General features: G+C 43.8%; 1 protein-coding gene across 1 annotated transcript in view; it reads left to right on the top strand.

Moving 5' to 3' along the window:
* The first annotated feature begins 12,839 nt into the window (after positions 1–12,839).
* Positions 12,840–23,990, top strand: part of LOC134435409 (alpha-N-acetylneuraminide alpha-2,8-sialyltransferase-like) — a 27,859-nt gene continuing 16,708 nt past the window's right edge. Inside the window, exons 1-2 of the mRNA XM_063184347.1 lie at positions 12,840–12,977; positions 23,648–23,707. Coding sequence (XP_063040417.1) covers positions 12,892–12,977; positions 23,648–23,707 — 146 coding nt within the window. The 5' untranslated portion in view covers positions 12,840–12,891. The remainder of the gene's footprint in view (positions 12,978–23,647; positions 23,708–23,990) is intronic.

Here is a 23,990-nt window from a genome sequence, read left to right as displayed (position 1 = left end):
TGGTAATACTCAACCTGTATTACCGTGTAACACATCAAGAACACACAACATGCTTCAGTCCTCCGAATTTGAACACATCTCACCACAAACGCAGTGCGAACCTCACAGTGCCCCTGAATGGCATGCAGGACAGATAGGGGGGCACCTACAGTCATATTGCTGCTTCTCAAGCGCACGGCACATTTCAATCAAAACTAAGTCATAGGACCACCTAGGCACATCGCCACATCTGTTCTCGCTGACCGTTGTTGCACTGTAACGACAGACTTGAAGAATACGGGCACCTGTAAAAGACGCAGTAAAATATTAGTATTTCATTTGTCAATTCTCAATCTATGAATATGAAAGGGACAGATATGGGACACAGTTCTTTAGTGTAGCGATCCCACTGCAATAGCCTAGCAGCAATTTGCCAGGTAATTCATGACTGTATGTGGTTGGCTATCTGTATCTGAGTTGTAGGATTCCGAATGTGTCAGCGTACAATACCGCCCTTTTGTGGCAACATTAGCTCAGTTGCTTGATTGATATGTGACATGTGGGATTATTGAGGGAAGAAACATTTGTGCCGTCAGTATTTGTTCTTTATATACAGTGCCCTCCATAATTATTGGCACCCCTGGTTGAGATGTGTTTTTTAGCTTCCAATTTTTTTTTTTTTTTTTCTAAATAATATGGGACCTTAATGGAAAAAAAGAGAAAAATCCAACCTTCAATACAAGTGCATTTATTCAGTGGGGGAAAAATCCCACATAAAGAAATAATTATTTGACATCAAATAATGTGTGTCACAATTATTAGCACCCCTGGTGTTAATATTTTGTACAACCCCCTTTTGCCAACAAAACAGCACCTAATCTTCTCCTATAATGTTTCACAAGATGGGAAAAGACAGAAAGAGGGATCTTCAGCCATTCCTCTTTGTAGAATCTCTCTAAATCATCCAGAGACCTGGGTCCTCTCCTCTGTACTCTCCTCTTCAGCTCACCCCACAGGTTCTCAATGGGGTTGAGGTCAGGGGACTGAGATGCCCATGGGAGGAGCTTGATTTTGTGTCTGGTGAACCATTTCTGTGTAGATTTGGCCATATGTTTAGGGTCATTGTCTTGCTGAAAGACCCAGTGACGACCCAGCTTCAGCTTTCGGGCAGAGGGCAACAGATTTTGATTTAAAATGTCCTGGTATTTCAAAGCATTCATGATGCCATGCACCCTAACAAGGTTTCCAGGGCCTTTGGAAGCGAAACAGCCCCACAGCATCACTGACCCACCCCCATACTTCACAGTGGGTATGAGGTGCTTTTCAGCATGCACATCTTTCGTGGTACGCCAGACCCACTTAGAGTGTTTGTTGCCAAAAAGCTCAATCTTGGTCTCATCTGACCAAAGCACACGGTCCCAGTTGAAGCCCCAATACCGCTTGGCGAACTCCAGACGCTTGCGTTTATGATTGTGAGTGAGGAAAGGTTTTCTCCGTGCATGCCTCCCAAACAGCTTGTTGGCGTGTAGACAGCGCCTGATGGTTGATTTGGAGACTTTGTGACCCCAGGATGCTACCATTTGGTGTAATTCTGTAACAGTGAGCTTTGGAGATCTTTTGATTTCTCTTACCATCCTCCTCACTGTGCGTGGTGGCAAAATAAACTTGGGTCCTCGTCCAGGCTTGTTTACCACTGTTCCAGTTGTTTTGAACTTCTTAATTATTCCTCTCACTGTGGATATGGGCAGCTGCAGTTGAGTGGCAATCTTCTTGTAGCCTCTGCCTGACCTGTGAAGGTCGACGCACATCTGCCTCACTTGTATGCTGTGTTCCTTTGTCTTTCCCATGTTTAAGAGTGGATAAGAGAAATGGCCTCGGTGTCACGTCATATTTATACCCCAGGGAAACAGGAAGTGATGAATTACTAATTAAATGTTCCTACATACTCTGGTAAACTTTGTAAACTATTGTAGAAATGACAGAAATGCTTCAATTATATTTATTTCCTGGGAATTGTTAAGGGTGCCAATAATTGTGGAACAGGTGATTTAATGAAAAATAATTATTTTTTAGTCAGGGATTTTTTTTATTTTCTTACAATTCATTTGAGTTGAAGGCTACATTTTCCTACAATTTTCAGTGTGACAGTATTCTTCTGCAATAAACACTGAATTTATTTTAAGGCTTTTAACACATCTCAACGAGGGGTGCCAATAATTATGGAGGGCACTGTAATTGAAAAGCACGGTGTGGTGCATACTGTGCATTGTGGTGCATATCTTTTGTGTCTTCTTTGACAAACTGAACGATTAATTTTTTTCACATGTTCTTACACACATATTGATTACCATGGTGCCCTATGTAATAACACTTCACTTTGATGTGAATTATTTCCAGATGTACATCGTGAAATGTTATTCTTCTTTTTTGGACGCATACAGCTGTGGGCCGTGCACCTTGTTAACTTGTCACTGTGATTGCACAGTCAACTTGCAAAGAGATGAGAGACATGCAAAAACAGGTCTATGAGAAGTCCCATTGTGAAAATGGTTTTCTTTAATTATCTTCGAAATGACACAAGAATGATCATTCTTGTTACGCATGTCGTTCCATGACCAGGTGTAGCGTCCAACACAATTGTTGTTTTCCTCGCACGACAACAGCGGCGTCGGCACAGTCCGAAATCTGTAAAACCTGTTCTGGCTTCGAAAAAATGAATTGAAGTGAATGGGACCGTAAAGTCCAGAGTAGCTGCGGGTTCAACATTATATCTCAGGACCGTATGATCGCAGTCACTCATCCCTTGTCCAAGGGGTGGGTGACTGGAGCTGACCGTGTCAGACCGTATGGCTGAAAGACAAAGGCGTCGCGCACCTGCGCAAACAACAACAACCTGCCACAACTAAGAGAGCTCGTGGTGGTAAAAGGGAAAATAACCAACACAAACACCGGGAAGGGACGGCGGCGTCCCCCCACCCCAGCCCATTGACAATATGTGCTCAACCTTAAGTTGCAACTGGGAAGCACCGGACCGAGCCTGGAAGCCTATGGTTGACCCTCGCTTCTGGCTCCGACCATGCAATGCTTCAAGCCGTTTAGACTACATGCGGCAACCTGGCGTCCGCATTTCAGCTGCGCTCTAGTACGCGCTCCAGTATGGGTCCAAAACCCAACACGCCAACATCACCTTCTGCACCCAGCGTACAGGGCTTCCCCAGGCGCCAACCTATACCGAGGTTAGCCACACCTGGCTAGCAGCCAACATAGTAGGCAATTTATACGAACCGGAAGGGCTCCGCCCTCGCCCACACGGGCATCTGTTTTCAATTACCACATGCACACTAACAGGGGACCCAGTCCAACCTGTTACACAAGCATCCTGGCAGAAACTACGTAATGTGCAGAGAATGAGTGATATGCAGCTGCAAGTAAATAACCCTCAAATGCAACAAGAGACAGAAACACATCTAGTGTCTTTCTTGGGGCTCAATCACATTCACTAGTGCCATCATGGCATCAAGGTACTAGGTCATGTATTAAGGGTGTTTGAACCCCCCCAACGGCTTTTTGGGAGGACACCACTACAAATGTAAAAAAGATTCAGCCTTAATATGGACAAGAATTGTATAAAGGTTTTCCAATGATGTATGGCACTTGCTTGTACAGGAAAAAAAAATGCAGAGACAATGGATTGTGACTTCAGAAGAACAGGTCCCATTAGGTTCATTCTGATGTAAATTAATTCGGCTACATTGACTTGAATTTGTAGCCGAGGTTGCGACACAACAAATGTCATACACACAGGATGCAAGCCCTATACACAGCACACCTGAGGGGATGCTACTACTAATCCCCCACCTAAGCTACCCGGCCACAGCACTGAGCAAAAATGAATAAAGGTAACAAAAAGGATAAAAAAAAAAACACACACACAATGCGTGGAGGTCAAGCACTGGTGTCACTTTTACTTCTTGTGCACTTTACTTGAAAACCTGTTGCTATAAGTATTGTACCCCAAACACAATTTCGTTGCCTTTTTTGACAATGACAATAAATCAATCTTCAAATGAATCTTTAAAACAACAGATGATGTAAAAAATGCACCCTCTATTGATAGCTTTAAATCTACTCAAGATGACACTATTCTCATATGCGTTCCCCTAGCAGTAAATTAAGTTCTCATTCTTATTTTTATTTAGCCTACCATATGTTTTATCTTTATGTTTTAATTTTCTCTGACTCTAATTTCTTTCTTTCTTGTTTCCTTTCTTTATGCATTTATTTTTTTTGTATGAAATGCGCTATACAAATAAACTTGCCTTGCCTTGCCTTGCGTGTGTGTGCGTGCATGCATTTTTTTTGTTGAGGGCTAAAGCCATGAAGCACTGCTTAATGCATACTTGTTAGCAGGGTTTACTTTTTTCATCCACTTTCGCACACTCCCTAATGGGTCAAAGGGGCAAACGTTGCTCTTTCTACCAACTCACCAACACTTGGCTGGTTGACTCAGGCTGGTGTTAATTTAAGATTTGTGTTGAAAAACAAGTCCACAACGCAACTGCCATTAGCATTGTAGTCCTGACAGTCTAATTTAGGCTAGTTAAAGGTTTATTTGACAGGGACAGTGCACAAACATACAAATCATAAAGTCATAAAGATAATTATCATCTATAGTACCTGAACAGGAATTGATGTTGATGTAATGATAACAAAATATACAACAACAGCAAAATATGCTATGATGGTAGGCCTACAAAGGAAACAAAACATGATATAGCATATGAGTAACATCAAAGACACAAGATCAATGAGTACAATGTCGATATAGTAACTAATTAAAATGGCAAAAGAGGAGAAAGCGGTAGAGATTGCCATGAGGTTTGAGGCCGTCCATGGGATCCCTCAAATTATCAGGCTGATAGACGGCACCCAAATCCCTGTGCTGCCTCCATCAAATGAGCCCAGTCTCGGGGGGAAATCAACTGTATACTTCGTGGTGCTGCTACGATATAGCCTCATTTTTCGTAGTTGGGCAACGCGCGCTGTCGTCGAGAGCGGGTAAGAGAGAGGCTGAGAGAGAGCGAGTGAGAGAGAGAGAGACCACCGTAGCAGCGTGCATTCCGGGAGGAGAGTGCTGTCGTTGTGTCAGCTTCATGCCATGTCTCCCTTCCTCCAACATTGTCCCTAACCCTAACCCTAAACCTAACCCTAACCTTAACCCTAACCCTAAACTTAACCCTAAACTTAACCGTAAATCACTTGTTTGAAATGTTTGATTACTGTCGTTTCCAGTTAGCCTTCACTCGCGCTTGATTGTTGATGTCCGTCCGCATTATTTTACCCCCAGAACCAAACTACCCCAATTGTCAGTTCACCCTTTCGTCACCCAACCACGAGAAACGAGGCTATTCGTAACGGCACCATGAGGCTTAAAATTGTTTTTTTTTCTGTTTTTCTCGTAAAGACTTCAGGAATGGCACGAGTTACGGTTGATCAAACGGGTACAGGGACTTCGTGAACCGGAAAGGCTGGCCGTCCTACGTCCTGCAGGCTGTCGTGGACGACAGATGTTGGTAAGTAAATGATTCCAACCCCAATGTTAACATGAACCCCAATTCCTCTGAATTCTTTAAGCCAGGGGTGGGGAGCCTTTTTCATTTGAAGGGCCACTTCAAATTCCTCCAAAGGCCATAAAGGTCCTCCAAGGGCCATATGATCACAAACCAGGATTTCCCCTTGCACTTTGGGCCTATATTGACAGCAGTCACCCTGAAATATAACTTAATTGTATTGCAAATTTATTTTTTAAGATTCCTTTGCAAAACATGTCATATTTCATTTGAAGTTGCATGACATTAAAATTAGGCTATCGGGGTCCGGATAAGATGGCCTCAAGGGCCGTAAAAGGAGGAGGAAGGAATAGGTTCCCCACCGCTTCTTTAACCCCTTAGCGCAGAGACTATGTTATAACCTTACTGTCACCAAAATTGTAATGGATATGTCCTAATATGCTACTCAAGGCTCTCTGTACTGTCATAGCAATGCTGTTATGATGTAGTTGAGTATTTTCAGCAAATGGTGACTGGGCCCCATCTGCAGTAAGAGGCTACGACAATGTAAACTTTCTCATTTGACAGAGGTGGCATAGCCTGTTGGCCTACTTTTTGTTAGCCAACGTTACATCATTTAAGGCTATCCTATAAAGATATCATTAGTTGTAAATTACAACTAGAACCTGTGGCTCTCTTTCTTTTTAAGTTTTAGACACATAAGCTGCAAGATGCCTGGCAGTGCTCATGACGCCAATGTTTTGAGACTGTCTGACCTTTTCAAGAGGGCTCATCTGCTACCAAGAGTGAGTATTTTTTCAACAATGTTTTTTTTGTCTTTTTTTCGACTATTTGATAGGACAGTGTGAGAGGTGGACAGGAAGTGAATTGGGAGAGAGACGGGGCAAAGGACCCGGGCCGGGAATCGAACCCGGGTCAGTCGCATGGCAGGCGAGTGCCCTATAGTCGGGGAGGAACGGTAGCCTACCATGCACCCCCCCCACAACAAAACGCCACATGACTTTTTTTAATCTTCAAGATGTCCTGAATAAGAATTTGAGTGGTAACAGTCATATAACTCACTCCCACTATGATTTTTCACATCATATTGTATATGACCCCATGCATTCTAGTCCTATGTAGTGGTACACTGGCAAGGCCTCTAGAGCCATGATGCAGTTGGTTATAATAGCTTATGATATACCATATGAAAGCTTGGAGTCTGTAGTATACATATATTATACTGTATTTGGTGTACCTTTTGCATAGCAACAGTTGCTAGGCAAAGCATCTTCCTTAGCAACCAGCATCAGTGATACGGTTCTTCTGCGATTACATTGTGTTGTGATGTCTGGATCTGGATGGCTTTTCCCAAGTGCCACATGACTTCTTTGAACCTCCAAGATGTCCCTAATAAGAATTTGAGTGGTAACAGTAATACATTCCTACTGTACATCATATTGTACATGACCCCAGTATGCTCTAGGCAATACGTTTTAGTCCTTTGTAGTTGTAAACTGTCAAGGCCTTAACAGCCATTTTGCAGTTGGTTATCATAGCTTGCCATATCTGTAAGCTTGAAGTGTGTAGTTTATGAATATTATATCATATTTTTGGTGTACCATTTGGAAAAATATACTTGGTTCAGTTATATGATGTGTGAGAGTATTTTTCATTTTTCTGATCCTTTAAAGGTAGGGTTGGAGATCTTTGAAAAACGGTTCCTGTGAGCTATATTTTTGAAAATACACAGCCCGCCTCTCCCTTCAGCCCTCCCCTCAAAGCCACGCCTTCAAAACACATGAACGCGCATGCAGTCTGTCAAGTGCTCGGATTATCCCGGGAACCCACGAGAGCTCACGAGGCGGGGGGGCGGGCTAGAAGCCACGACAAAGCGACTAGCCAAGCTAACTTCCAGCCATGGCACCAGAGAACGTTTTCTTATATTACCGGAAAAGAACTTTGATGGCACTGTCTCCGGCTACGGTAAGAATGTTCAACATCACACATAAACGCCCTCTACACTGGACCAAAAGATTTCGTTTTTTTTCCAAACACTCTATTTCAATGGGTGCTATGGCGTCATGAGGAGTTTTTCAGATGATATGGTAAAATATGTGCCAGAAAAACATCTCCTATCCCACCTTTAAATGACTCGTCCATACAACCATACACATATATAAAGACCTTACAGGCAAATACATTAACAATTTGTAAAAGTATAATAATAGTTTAATTACTAACTACTGGAAATATTGACAATATAGCGAGCAGTACTGTATGTGTCACTGTCACATCTGTGCAAGTTGGAGCACAACACTAGCCTCGCGACGCCATCCTCTGTACTCCACCCAAAGATTTTGGCTCCGCACATCGTCTGGCAAAAGCCTCGAGCTCGGTTCTCTCAGCGTTTCGCCAATCAGCAAACAGTTGAGAGTGGTGACGTAGAACTCACCCGCGAGCTCCGTTACTGATTGGTTAAGGTAACTATATTCACACTTTCGTTTTGTTATTTGTATGCTTTTGCGACGCTATAACGTAACAGGCATGCAAATAAAGCACAATATGGGTTATAATTTGAGTTTGGAACTTCAATTAATTTAAATGATAGAGTAAGATTAGACCATCTCCCATCGTCCACGGAGACGGATTCCTCATGGCTTTTGCCAGACTGATTGACGGAGTCAACAGTCGGCTATTCGCCCAGGCTAGCACAACACCACAATAGAAGGAAACAAGTTGAATCATAAACAAAGTTTATTGAACATTTGGGGAAAGGTTTAGTCCAAGGCAGACAGTTCATTCACTGCTACTGTCACTGTCTGTGCTTGACCAATCACTTTCAACTTCACTGTCACTGTTATCATCATAGTGGACTTCACCACAGATGTCCTCCAACCTCTGTGGCTGACTCTCACCTTCATACCACAGGGGCTGTATACCACCTTATGCCATTAACCACCCATGTCCTTGACCCACGGATGGAATTACAAGATTGTTGATATTGGCTCTTTTCCACAGGGCAACCTGAAAATGAACCCTATGGACATGCTGCGTGAGGCTTTTTCTGCATGGTGGTAGCAAAGCCATGTCCACATTTCCAGGAATAGACTTTCCGTGTTTGGTGCAAAGTTTGTTAATGATGTTCAATCGCATATCATCAACCTTTTCAGCTTTCTTTTCGCCATACAAGGCCCATGTGGATTTTTCACAATCATCATTAAGGGCTTCTGTCACTGTCCAGGTTTCACCAAGTTTGGCAAGGTTGGTAACAAACTGGGGGGCTTTGAACATCTTCGTTAGAGGAAGAAGTTTACCTTTGCCCCGGAATGCACTTGTCGCATCATTCCCAGTGAAGCCATGGAGACCAAGTACAGCTGTGCACTTTTCTTGGCCAAGTTCTGCTGCAGTTTGTGTGCCATTGATCAGTCTGGACTTTCTCTGTATCTTGGTGTCAAGTAGGATGTTGATGCCCATGGTTCCAGCAAAGTGCAGCAAAATGAAGAATAGATCAGAGTCAGGACTCTTGATCCGTACGTTGGTATAATGCTCATTTGCAGCATATTGGCTGTAAAGGACAACCCTGGTGTCGGTCTCTTCCTGTGATGACCTGAGTAATGGAATTTCAGTCTTTCTTGTTGTCAAACCGTCCCCTGATGTAAGGTATGCACATTCTTCACAGATAAAAATGACTTTGCGGCCTTGCAGTTTTGAAGCGTACTTATCACCGCTCCATTGCTTTAATATAAGCCTGATAAACTGCAAGTCATTGCAACTGCAAGTCAACTGTAAGTCATTTAAAGAATTGAAAAAAAAACAGAGCTCTCACACATCATATAACTGAGCCAAGTATATTTTTCCAAATATCATAGGTACACCAAAAATATGATATAATATTCATAAACTACACACTCCAAACTTACATATGGTATATGGCAAGCTATGATAACCAACTGCAAAATGGCTGTTAAGACCTTGACAGTTTATAACGACATAGGACTAAAACGTATAGCCTAGAGCATATTGGGGTCATGTACAATATGATGTACAGTGGGAATGTATTACTGTTACCACTCAAATTCTTATTAAGGACATCTTGGAGGTTCAAAGAAGTCATGTGGCACTTGGGAAAAGCCATCTAGATCCAGACATCACAACACAATGTAATCGCAGAGGAACCGTATCACTGATGCTGGTTGCTAAGGAAGATGCTTTGCCTAGCAACTGTTGCTATGCAAAAGGTACACCAAATACAGTATAATATATGTATACTACAGACTCCAAGCTTTCATATGGTATATCATAAGCTATTATAACCAACTGCATCATGGCTCTAGAGGCCTTGGCAGTGTACCACTACATAGGACTAGAATGCATGGGGTCATATACAATATGATGTGAAAAATCATAGTGGGAGTGAGTTATATGACTGTTACCACTCAAATTCTTATTCAGGACATCTTGAAGATTAAAAAAAGTCATGTGGCGTTTTGTTGTGGGGGGGGGTGCATGGTAGGCTACCGTTCCTCCCCGTCTACTACCGGTTGGCCACGGCAGGGCCTAAGAGTCACTTAATGACATTCCTCAGTGTCCGGAAGTGCTTTATAATTCTAGCTAAATTCACTTGAATTTCACAAGTGTTGTGGCTAAAGTTCCTCTATCTAAATGGGTTAGCGGTTAGGGCGTCAGACTTGTAGCCCAAAGGTTACACTACCGACCCGCCACCCGGTTGGTGGGGGGAGAAATTAACCAGTGCTAAATAAAAAAAGTGAAATAACCAGTGCTAAATAAATAGGTATTCAAATAAACAAGGTCATTATATTTTGTAATAATATAGTGAACCAAATCCACCATTGAAACGTTTCTACGATGCCATGAAGGAAGCTGAGTGACTGAAGGGGAAAGGGAAATGAAATTATATGGTGAGAGGGCACAGACCCTCAAGCAGAAGTTGTTCAGGAATCGCTACAAAAAACATCTAAGATAAGATAATCCTTTATTGACTCTACAAGAGAGATATTTTGCTTGGGCATGAGCGTGTGATATAGCACCAAAAAGAAAATCAGTACAGTACAGTAGACAGACAAATAATACACATGTACACTAAACAAGGAAACATGTAAACAGACAACTGTTGTTCGTATCCTTCATCTTGGCCAATCATCACGACATTTGTCCAGAATACTGCAACCAAATATATTGCACACAACCATATTGCACACACCCCTATTAATAAGGACCCCCAACCCCCCAACACACACACACACACACACACACACACACACACACACACACACACACACACACACACACACACACACACACACACACACACACACACACACACACACACACACACAAAGACCTACTAAGACCAGGGGACCATTGAAAATGTGAACCTATTTGTTTTATAGTTTAAGAGTCTATGTCTTCTTACTGAGGGCAGTACTTCATATTCACAGTTCAAAACATGATCATCATCCTGCGAGATCTTCAAACCCTGCCTGTCCAGTGCTTCATCAAATAAAGCCTGCAATGATGTAGGAGGGGGCATGCCCATTATCTTCCCAGCTGTCTTAATGAGGGTTTGTAGCTCAGTTTTCAGTATAACTGTCAGGTTCCCAAACCATATACTTATCCCATATCTAATGATGGATTCAATAGAAGCCCTGTAGAAGGCCATCATTATTTCCTTCTCAATACCAAACACTCTCAACCTTCTCAAGAAGTGTAAACGTTGGTTGATTCGTGCACTTAAAGAATCAACATGCTGTCCCCATTTTAACTGGGAGTCAAATACAACCCCTAAATATTTGTATGTAGAGATTTGTATGTGCTCCACTACCTCCCCATTCAGTGTCACCACCTCATGGTTACCTATAGACCTGGGGTCAAAGATCATTTATTTCGTTTTGCTCACATTTAAAATAAGATTATTTGATTTGCACCACAACACAGCCCTGTCTATCTCTGACTGATATACAGAGGCGTCCGAGTCACGTGTCAATAGGCTCAGAATGACAGTGTCATCTGAAAATTTAATTATATGATTGTTTGTGACAATCAATCAATTCAAGACAATTTCTTCAGGATTGATCAATTCTCTGTGTTACGGTGGCTGGTTGTAGAGACTTTGCATTAAGACTTATGCATTGATTGTATTGCTATATCTAGGTGCACTAGGTCTTTTGTGCATCTTGAGCAAATAAATCTTTATCCACAACAATTAGTGTAGATCAGTTTGGACAAGTTTTGTTCTGATTTGATACGATTGGACCTGATTGACAGTCCAATCTCTGAGGGGTTCAGAGGGGAAAATTATTTTAACAAGGCAATTCTTCCACAGCAGTCATCTCAACAGTGAGCCGTCGGTTCTGCCAGTAGGCAGACTTGGTTATTGCCTCGGGTCAGCGCAAAATGTGGCCCGTGTAGGGGCACACGAACAGTAAGTCCAGCCAGTGGCTGCAGATGGGGTCGCCGGCGGGCCTATTCACTATTTGCTGAAAATGCTCAACTACATCATAACAACATTGCTATGACATTACAGAGAGCATGACGTAACAAATTAAGACATATAGCCACTACAATTTTAGTGACAGTAGTGTTGTAACATAGGCTCTGCGTTAAGGCGTTAAATAGCAACAGAAATAATTCAAGAGGGCCCCATGTGTATTTTTTGCCAAGGGCCCCTGAATGTGTAGAACCGCTGCTGCAAGCACCAGCAATAGCATTAGAGGGCAGGGTTTACTGTACACCGGTCCTCTAGATCAGTGTTTCCCAACCACGGGGTACGTGTACCACTAAGGGTACGCGAGCACACTGCAGGGGGTATTTGGAAAAGTGTTATTATTATAGCAAATGTATGGAGCAGCCACATCAGGACAGAGAAAATGATATAGCAAATTAATTAGGGGGTACTCATAGCACAATTAAGAGGCTTAGGGGGTACGCAAGACAAAAAAGGTTGGGAAACACTGCTCTAGATCTCAGCTCCGCCTCCTCACCTGGGCAGTACTACCCCCTTGGCACAGTGACAGAACACTATGACATGAGATTTGCAACTGTGTGTGACTACAGAAGGGCTATTCTTCAATACAAAAGGCAGTTGTTACACTGACACGGGCACTATACTAAGGTAGATTAAAGCCACTAGTTGAGGAGTGACTGACAGTAGTGAAGAAGAGCTGAAAAAAATAGATCCGGTCAAAGTGATAGCAGGGTGGAGCTGATTCTTTCTGTAAGGTGACAGCAGGTGCACACGACTGTGTGTGTGTGTGTGTGTGTGTGTGTGTGTGTGTGTGTGTGTGTGTGTGTGTGTGTGTGTGTGTGTGTGTGTGTGTGTGTGTGTCCATGTGCAGAAGAAATGTATTGTACCAAAAAATCAACTCTGCTCTTGTTCATATTGGGTCTCCTGGGAATTTTATATCTTTGGATTGTTCATATAGACAGGTGAGTCTCCCTCTCTCTCTCTTTCTCTCTCTTATTTTTTTTTTACCTCTTAAACTTAAAACGTTATTTCCTGTTACCAGAATGACAATGACTAAGTCGTGGCATAGTAGCCTCTTACTGCAGATGAGGTCGCTGGCGGTCCTATTCACTATTTGCTGGAAATTCTCAACTACATCATAACAACATTGCTATGACATTACTGAGAGCCTTAGGTAACAGATTAAGACATAACCATTACAATTGTGGTGACAGTAAAGTTATAACATATGCTCTGCGCTAAGGGGTTAAAGGCTCTGAATAATGTCATAGTAGGGTATTATCCATAGACATGCATAGATAGGGAGGAGGTAGTGCTAAAGCACCTGCCTCTTTACCCTAGACAAAAAAATGCCCTTTTGAAAGCATTTTCTGGTAGTTTGTTTTCCCACAATGTACGGTGGTCCATGTTTACAGGATCAGAAATGCTTGATCTACAAAGTAATATGAATGCCCCGATATGCTAGTATTATCCAAGATTCAGTTTCGGATTCAGCTGGATTCGACCTTGTAGTTGACAGGGTTCAGTTTTGATGATTAGAGTAGGATTCGGTATTCTAATTTGTCCAGTGGTGTTGTCTAATTTTTGTAGTGGGTATACTGTATATTTGGGCAGCCATAGGTGCATTAGATCCCCAAACTAGCTCCTGTAGGTCCCGTTCTCTTTTTTTGATTCCTTTCCATCATCCGTTGTAGACCATATTTTCCTTGGGATGAAGGTTCTGGCGTGCAAACATTATATTTACACACTTTATGTTTTACGCGAGGATATTGTAGACGCCTGAGGCGATATGAATGTTTTAATGAAGGGGGATCGAGGGGCATTGCCATTATTATTATTTTTTTTATTATTATTTATTTGTTACAAGGATAGCCCCTTGAGATGTGCCATCTCATTTTCGAGGGGGTCCTACTGACAGTACAGTACAAAAACAGAAAAGAAAACAAAACAGTAGACATAGATGCACACACTCACTCACTCATTCACTCACTGGCGTTGCTCTCCAAACTACCCCACCACCCAACATGCTACAATAGTAGGCCTATGGTTTACAAGATAACCATTAAATAATTATTGTAGGCAACTGTAGTAGTCCTAGGTCTTCATCGAACAGTCGTATTTGTGGCGACATCGTTAATTGCTATTTAATTATTTGGAGGAGGTGCGGAGACACGCGCCCTGCTGCTGCGCGATAGTGGAGGGACAGAGCGAGGGCGACCGTGGTCTAGTGGTTAGAGAGTTGGTCTTTCAATCAAGGGGTTGCTGGTTCGAATCCCCCCTGACCTCTCCCTACATCTCCATCCATGGCTGAAGAGACCTTGAGCAAGGCACCTAACCCCACACTGCTCCAGGAACTGTAACCAATACCCTGAAAAATAATAGTTGTAAGTCGCTTTGAATAAAATGAAAGTGTCAGCTAAGTGTAATATAATAATAACTGTCGCAGGCCAACGGACTTCTCGGTTAACAAGGCCTTGTGGTAAATGAAAGAATGAAGGAAAACGTAGACAAATCATTTCCCTTCTCTCATATTAACTTGTTTTGTATTGATACAGTGCTACTTTAGTATTGCTATAACGAGTTATGCATGTCGTCGAACATGCAGCGTGACTGAATGGAAGCCCTTTTCTAACACGAAGAGACAATACCAATACATTCAAAAATCGTGGATTTGATAATGTTGTCTGTGTGTTACATTTCGAGGCGGGTGGTCAGGCTGTGTCAGTGTCGGGTGTTGAGGTATGGCGATTGACTTATAATTTGACAGGCATTTTCGCCCTTGAGGCAAGTTTTTTAAAAACTTACGAGCTACAACGACAACCGACTAGCATGTTGTAGCATAATAATTAGCCTACAATGTGACCGAGTAGGTGCGCAACTCTACAGTGACATTTGGGCTTTTCTAATATCAAGCCAAAGTTTGAACAAAACCTTTTCTTAGTCCCAATAGAACGTCTCTGCTTAAACCACGTCACTGCCTTGAACACGCCTCTAGCCAAGACGGCTGGAGATGCTCTAAGTTGATTGGTTCCCGACAAAGTGGGTGGAGTTCCCCAGCCCGTCGGAGCTCAGATTGTACCTGAACAAGCTCTTTGCCTGAATAGGCATGAACGGCCATCCGGGTACTTTGCTCGTAGATGTGCGTTACGCCCCTTTATGGGTGAAAACAAACCGAATGTGTCATCAACTTATGTGCTACATCGGCTTGATAAATGAACACAGTCCATGCTTCAGCCACGGCTGTTTGGCTATATTTGAACAGCCGGCAACACAACACGTTTTCGGCATGTTGCGCATGAACAACGCTAGTCTACAGGTTCGTATCTTTTGTTTATTAAACCCCAACATAACCAATTGACTTGCATGGGTTGTTTTCCCCCACAAATGGGCGTAACGCACATGGAAAACGTCACGCCGTTCATGAGTATAGTAGCAGAGCTGAAGGTGTTGCGTCATTACGAGCGCGGAGCCTGGGTGGCAATTCCTTACATTCTAGTCAAGGTTGAATCTTAACCAGTTAACGTTCGGATGCCGTGGGCAGGATGAAATTCCCGCCGGCTGGTGCAACTCCATGACCTGTCCCCAAATTCAGGTCAACTACCAGGCACGATGGCAGCACCTCGACGGCAGGTTGCCACACCAGGATAGCACCTGATTGGGCTGGTATGGGGCTCACAAGACCCCCTCTGTCTACCTGAGGATCTCGACATCAAAGCTAGTGACACCACCATGCCCGCCCTGGGGCACTAGGCCTCGGTAGACACCCCCACACTTCCAGGGCCACACATAGGCTAAGTACCAGGTACTGGATGGGATTTGCAGCTGCAGCTGCAGTTACACGCTACCACCCAGGGGCGGGGAATTAGTCCCGCCGACGGGTCACATTAACAATCATAGACCCGCAGACGGGTACCATTAGACCCGTGGGCAGGAATAATTAGACCCGCGGCCGGTTCCAATTCGCAATCAAAGACCAAATTCAATTAACAATCAAACCTGGCGCCAGGTGCAGATTGTTATTGAATTTTGCAGGCGCCAGGATCAGCTTGTTATTGAATATTGTAAAACTGTACATGCCGCCTGACTGTCGCCATGTTTTTCGCCATGTGGTTGAGCGAAACAAGTTGACTAATATCCGTGTAATGTCACAAAAACCTTGGAAAAGAACACGCGCCATCGCTGAGGCGAGCTCGGAACCATCAAGTTCCATCAACGGAGACGAAACAGACATTGGATGGGAGATTGAAAGCAATTCAGGCACTGAATAGGAAGCTGAAAGCGATTCAGACACTGAAGTGAATACAGGACCTTCTAGAGCAGTGGTTCTCAACTGGGACAGTCTTGGGACCCACCATTTTCCACTCTCATTCGGTCGCGACCCAAATTTTTTAGCGTTCAAGTCAATTCAATGTAATTCTCAAAATATAACCACAATAGGCCTGTTTAATGACATTATTATTATTTCTTATCCATTTATTATAAATAATTATTATTATTAGGCCTACTAATACTACTACTACTACTACTACTAATAATAATAATAATAGGCTTATACATAGGCCTACTTGTGTTCTGAATCTGCATGGTCATTTTAACATTATCCTACATTTTAAAAAGTGTGCTGTGTATTGCAGCATGTATCTGAGGAACAGCTAGCCTATGTCTTGACATTAAAAATCATCCTTTCAATATGTGGGAAATGTAGCAATTTCTGGTTTATTATGAATAGCAGTAGGCCTGTGAACGCAGCAATTAACAGAACACTGCGATTATTATCACGTATGCCTAGCTTGCACAACAAGGAGCACCTTTAGGCTAATGGGAGAGTTGGGGGGGTGTTTAAAAAAAAAAAAAAAAACTAATTACAAGGGCTTCAAAATCCGGTAGGATGGTAGACGGAGCATATCGTTCAGTTCAGTGTCCAACCTGGACGCTGTCTTGATTTGAGTTGTGGTGTGAAGAAGCCACTTTCACAAAGATAGTGTGCTGAAATATTTTTTAATAGCCCGTCTCATGGAAACGTGGAATACTCAGCTGTGACATGGCACCAGAATCGACACAAAGTGACTTTGCCAATGCTGCTATCATTGACACACAGTCACGCAGTTCGATCAGCTGTTTCTCTTTCTCAGCGCAGCGCGTTATATCGTCGGTTTCAAAAGGATTGCGCTACCCATTCTTTGCTCTGTGCGCTCTCCAGGAAGTAGACGAGTCATTAATTAAACCGTAGTTTGTTGAGATGTGCAGAGATGGTGTTCTTCAGAGCATTTTTTATCCAATATTATCCACACGAAGTAGGCCCTATCTCTTGACAAGCGTTGGGGAAAATGTCAAACCTGTCTTTGTTTACCCTGGTTCCCACAATGCGAGCTTTCTTTTCAACGCACTGTCTTCAACACTCGACTGACTGGTTGCACGCTTGCCTGGTTAGCACCAGACCTAATCACAAGTGAGATTAAGAGATGTGTCTTTCAGATCGACACGATTGTGTAGAACTAAAGGCAGTATGGGAGTTCCCAGGCTAGTTGCACGCTACTATCTATCTCGCATACACATTCTGATTGTATGACGACAGATGACATCTAGTCAGAGACAGTTCTGATGGAGCTCAATCGCCTATCAAAATAAATTGTTGCAGGAGAAGTTGGATGTTTTTTTTTTTTTGACGAATCAATGCATTACGATTTTTTTTTTTACACCACGACTCCGCGACCCACCCATGTCCCCTCCGCGACCCAATTTTGGGTCGCGACCCACCAGTTGAGAAACACTGATCTAGAGGACACTTTGCTGGAGGGTAGAGTTTCTTCTGATTCTGAAGCGTGAGTACCAATGTGTATCACAGTGGTGATGACTGGCTGGGCCTGAGCCACAAAATGACAGCCCGGTCAAGGGCTTCTCGGACGTGGTAACATTGTTTGAAAGGCGCTGTGCTTTGTTTCTATTACAGAGATGAATACACACCTCCAGCTAAGAGGATTAAAGGAGAATTCCGGCCATTTTGGCAAGATATCTGATTCTGGCCAAGGGATAATGGTTAAAGGGGACCCTGCGAGAAATGTTCATGCGCACTGCGTAAAGTTGTTCAATTGCACTGTTTTCAGCTGTTTTCAATGAAAGCGGGAGGCAGCGGGCATACGTTTCACCTTCTATGAAGCTTTTAGCGTGTATCAAAATGCTTCATGGTGAATTGGCTTGCTGTTTGGGCACATACAACAAACCCCAATTGGTCATTTTAGCATTAGCTAGCACAGACATGATACATTTGGAGATTTCAGAAATGGCGCACCTACCTCTCCCATCTTCCGTCTTCCACAGACGTCCTTAGAAATTGATCGCAAATTTATAGCATCTTGGAACTCTTCCGCTTATTCGTTCCCGAGGCAGTTTTACAAACGGTGCTGAAAAACACCAACAAGTTTGGAAGACGTAAGCATCCGCTGGATTGGGAAGATATTACCATGTCAGATATGCTCAGCTATCTATCTCTGATAATTTACATGGGGCTTGTTCACGCACCAGCTCTTTCAGACTTCTGGAAGAGGTCAGCGTCGTGCAGTTTTCCGTGGGCAGGCTCAACCATGTCTGGCCGTAAATTCAGATGAATTTCAACTAATCTTCACCTGTCTGACCCCGAAGACGACGATTGCAATGCGCCTCGAAAAGGCAGCCCTGAGTTCGACCGGCTTCAGAAGATAAAGCCATTATGTAAGGGTTAACGTTCGGCGAGAAGGTCGCTACCGTGGAATAGCAGCACGACAGAGAGAATCTTTAGACCCCGACGCGGAGCGGAGGGGTCTTGTTCTCTCTGAAGTGCTGCTATTCCACAAAGCGACCGACTCGCCGAAAGTTAACCCGCTTATTATATGGATATACTTAAATGATTCACACATGCGGGGTCATTTCTTTAGACCTATTTAATGTTAAGATTGTTGCTGCGCAAAACAAAACAGTGCCGTTGTGGAACACAGCTAGGCAACAGCTAGGTAGGCTAGCCAGGACAACAGGTGTTGTCTATCACAGCAGCTGATTAGAGTGACAAAAGACCGGACCCCCTGCGGAGTGATATGAAACATTCGCTTTAGCCACTGACTTGTATACAAGCCAGTGGCTTTAGCAGTGAACGTGACAGCGGTTTTGAGAGAATTGACAGCGGTAGCCAGGACAACGGGTGCTGTCTATCACAGCAGCTGATTAGAGTCTTGATGAAAAGTCGCTTTAGCAGTGAAAAGTCTTGTTGCCATTGACAGCGGTCTGTTATAGACCAACCCGTCCGTTATCGAAAAATAACAGACGTCCGAACGTTGGGGAGCCCCGTTGAAATGAATGGAGCATTCGACAGATGACGTCACAACCATATAATAAGTAAGGGTTAACGTTCGGCGAGAAGGTCGCTACCGTTGAATAGCAGCATGACAGAGAGAATCTTTAGACCCCGACGCGGAGCGGAGAACTTCAGAGTTCTCTCTGAAGTGCTGCTATTCCACAAAGCGACCGACTCGCCGAACGTTAACCCGCTTATTATATGGATATACTTAAATGATTCACACATGGCGGGGACATTTCTTTATTTAATGTTAAGTTTATTATAATTTTTCATGTCAAAAGATTGTGCGGAGTGATATGAAACATTCGCTTTAGCAGTGAGAAGTCTTGTTGCCATTGACAGCGGTCTGATATAGACCAACCCGTCCTTATCTCAAATATCAGACGTGCGAACGTTGGGGAGGATGAGGAGGTGGTATCGATCGTTCTTATACCACTTCATTGACATTGCCATGTCACAGTGAACACATTCATACTCCACAAAGACGTGATGACACCTAGGGTAGCGAAACCCTTGTCTCAGAAGGCATTCTGCGAGAAACTGGTTCTGCAGCTCCGCGAGGCTGGGAATGGTGAAGTTTTTTGACTCGTTTGTTGTTTGACTGGTTTAACTCGGTAGTTGCCAGACATCCACAGAATGAGATTTTTTCTAGCTGTCCTTTGTGCTGAAAGTTTTGTGTTGTGTCTGAGTGGGAGAATTTCTATTTTTGTGTTTTATTATAAGTATTTTTGTGACAGTACATTAGATTGCTCTTTTGACTATTTGGTGATATACTCCGATAGACTCGTAGCTTTTGAAGAAGAGCACGGGTGTTAGTTTAGCACAAACTGGGAAATAGCTCTGCAACCTCTGGCGTAAAAGATGCCAAAAATGTTTAAAATGCTTGTCAACGTTAAGTGGTTTAAGTGATAGTTCGGAGTAGATTCACCCTAAGGCCATTTGAACCGTGACATCCATCCAGTAGTCCACCCGAAGTGTTTTCTACCTTACGCGAACATTAGCCGAGTTACCGAGTCATTCCGAATGGCTTAGTATAAGCAAAGAGGCTTGAGACAAGAGGGCTTACTCACGTCATAACAGCGTAGTACGAAATGATGGCGAGGGGAGTACGGAAATGTTATTCACTGTGGAACAGGTCATAGGACAGCGTGAATGTCTGTCAGCTGTCCTTAATTACCCCCAGCAATTACTGCTGATCAACAGCTGCCGTTAATTGGCCACAAATTATCCATCATCGTGTCGCCCCCACTGACCATGTGCAAGGGAGTACAAAAATTGTATCCATCGCACCCACTGACCAATGACCATGCGCAAGGGAGTTCATTTTCCATCCACTCGTGTCCTCAGGCAAAGCCCCCGTACTACACCGTGGCCAATGCATTTCCCCCCGAGAGATTGTTCTTCTGTTGAGTTTCTTTGGTATAAGTGTCACAGGGGTGACTTGTATCCGTGGGGGAGGAACTCTGAATGCAGGTGTTCTTGGGGAACGTTTTAGAAGTGACTCTCTTGTAAACAATCATGGCAGCCCCCTGTTCAATTCAATTACAACTCAGTGGCTGCAGGTGGGAAGAGAGATTGGGACAGCTGATTGGAAGATGGGGAATTTGGATAACGTTTTTATGTGTAGCCATGACTGGAGACGAAAAGGAGAAAGAGAGGCGACGAGAGGATGGGAGCATGACTGGAGGAGGGAGCCGGCCGCAGCTGGGTAGCCGCGGACGGGGACGTGCCGCCGCTGGTGACCAGACGGAACCCAGGTAGCAAGAACCGTTAAGAACAGTCGGCCCGATCTTGGCGGAATGTTGGCACTGTCGGCTGAGTGTCGGCTCGGCTGGAACACTGGTTACCGTGACTCAGCCAACACTTCATAGAACACTGAAAATAACTGTCACTTCATGCAGTAACCGAGCCAACACTCAGCCGACACAGAAAATAACGGTCAGTCTCATGCAGTAACTGAGCCGACACTGTCGGCATAGGGGTAATAGGACCATTATTGGGCCGCGGACAAAGCCAGAATCGGGCCGACTGTTTTCACTCGCGAAAAAAGGATCGGGCCAACAATGGGCCAGATAAACTTTGCTACCTGGGAACCGGGCCAGATGGATTTGAAGTACGCACATGATCCTATGGATCCGCATCCAGGCAACCTGACGGCTCAACGGAGGTCTGCGACCCGTGCCGTAGGCGGAATTGCCTCGCTGGATGAGAAGAGGGCGAGTGATGTCGTCGCTCACAGAGTTAAGTTTTCTCCATGGTTCTGTGGCATTCCTTAGGAAACACCCCCTCCCGGACAAGCGTGCTACCCCTGGCCTGCTCTCTCTCTCTCCCTCTCGCTATCATGCCGTCTCCCACTCGCTCTACCTTTCTCTCTCTCTGGGACTGCCGTAGCAGCAGCTACTCCTAGTTTTACGGTAGAAGGCCTCCAACGCTTCTACGACCATTATCACTTCAGTGTTGTGCGCACTCCAATTGTCCATCTTAAAATGTATTCAGTGATTTGGTGTGCAGTGTTTCACCTCTTATGCATGATGTGCTTAACTCTGCCTTGCCTGCTGCTGTCATTAATTCTGGAACTGGATCTCAATTCTCTCTCTCTCTCCCTGTGCCTCCAGCGACGCCCTGGAAAGACATGGGGCACACTCTCCAGCCAGGAGCCTGTGACTTTGAGAACTGTGTGGGGGTATGGACTGGGGCTTTTCGTGGACCGAGCTGGGGTGGACCAGGGGTCGGAATTTCATTCGGACATTTTAGCTGCTAGGGTGAAATTAATAAATATCCAAAACATGATTCTGTGTCTGTGGTCTTTGGGTTGTGCACCCTCATGTTGGTTCTTTGGTATCAAGCGGGGGTGCCGCCTGTCAACGTGCACCCCCCACTTGCGACATAAGCGGTAATGGTCCCTGGCAGTATCTCCAAAATTACCACATGCCATGACACCCAACTTCTACAGCAGGGATTCCTAACCATTGGGCCGTGATGGGCCGTGGTCAGAAACTTTAGGGCCGCGGAAAAGTTTCAACCTCGCACTGGAGGGCCGCCATGGACCGTCCAACTGCATAGCTCTACATTATAAAGATGCTGAAGACAGCGTCAGTGTTGCCAGATTGGGCGGGTGCCCGCCCAATTGGGCTACTTGGGATGAGCGTCTGCGGGTAAAAACGGGGGAAAAAATTTTTTCAGCCGTTTTGAGCCCATAGAAGTCAATGTAATTTGTTGATTTTGGGTGGAATCTAGCGCATTCTGCCGTTTTTTGAGAAACTTTTGGGTGGGATTTGGTCAGACACATCTGGCAACACTGGACAGTGTGCATCTTTTTACTCTAGCGCAGTTCTGCTGCTTAAATGACCACGCACCGCTGTTTTAGGCCTAGTGGAAGAGGTCAAAGACAAGACGGCAATACATAGCAGTACACGAATGGAGAATGAGAAACTACCAACCGGGTTGAAGTGTAATTTGCCGACGTCTTCTCTCCTCACGTTTAGTTACAAAATAAGCGATTAATGATTCTGTTTACTGACAAAGCAAACCCGTTATCGTTGTGTCCCCAAAAATACACTTATTTAAAGATTTTTTCATGATATTAGGCTACAAAGCTTTCCGTTTTTGACACCCTGCCGTAAGGCTGAATAATTTCTGTTCTCGCGTCGCATCTGCACATCACTAAGTAAAACCGTCTTGAATCAGCAGATTCATCTCAAATTGCAAACAGAGCTGTCACAGATGTCAGAGAAGCATCCAAATGCATGAATGGCTCTGGCCTGATGCACTGTTAGTGGATTGGGTTTATCATTGAATATAGAAGAGTGAGGTCAATTAATGCAGTTTTTCCAGGCCTAGCTTACTACATTAATAGCCTGCTATTTTTTTAAACAGGATTTACTTATTTAAAATAATAATAATAATAACAACAACAATAATATAATTATAATAAATATATATTAACATTAGCCTACATATAGGCTATATATAATGTGAGTGGGGATGTGCAATATCAGATGGGCCGCGGGTCACTCTGCATCGAAGAAAATGGGCTTTAATGTCAAAAAGGTTAAGAATCCCTATTCTACAGTAGTTCAAATAGGGTCTGTACTCACAAAACGCATTTGCATTTGGAAGTTTGACATAGTCGAGGAGTTTATTATTATCAAGCCGAATTCATGTTAATATGTTCAATACTTGGTTAGTAATATCTCTGCCTTTTAATCACTGCCATGATGTGTTTAACATTGTAAAATAAATGTTATCACAGTGTTATGACCATGTACTGTCAAGTAAAGTCTTATTCGTCTGTCTCTTTCACAGATATGCAATGCCCTCTGACCTTTTGCCATTCCAGAAGACCAAAGACCACCATGGGTGCAGGTAAGTCCTCAGCTCTCAGCCATGCATTATAAAAAAGCACCATGCCTCATTATCATGCATACAGTCATGGGCCCTACCGTATATGCATAACCAGATGGCATGCCACACTGCCATGTGCAGCCATGCAATTGTAGAATCTAGAACATGCATCGGATATGATCAGGGTCAAAGATTTTCAATAAAGCATGCTACGTACATGTCATCAGTGCTACAAAGTGGGATAAATTCCAGTCTCCTAATAAATGGGTGCAACTTTCACACCGAACTGGAATTGTAACCTCTG

Source organism: Engraulis encrasicolus, chromosome 2, assembly GCF_034702125.1.
Source record: "Engraulis encrasicolus isolate BLACKSEA-1 chromosome 2, IST_EnEncr_1.0, whole genome shotgun sequence".
Classification (NCBI taxonomy): domain Eukaryota; kingdom Metazoa; phylum Chordata; class Actinopteri; order Clupeiformes; family Engraulidae; genus Engraulis; species Engraulis encrasicolus.
This window is presented reverse-complemented; position numbering and strand designations above follow the sequence as displayed.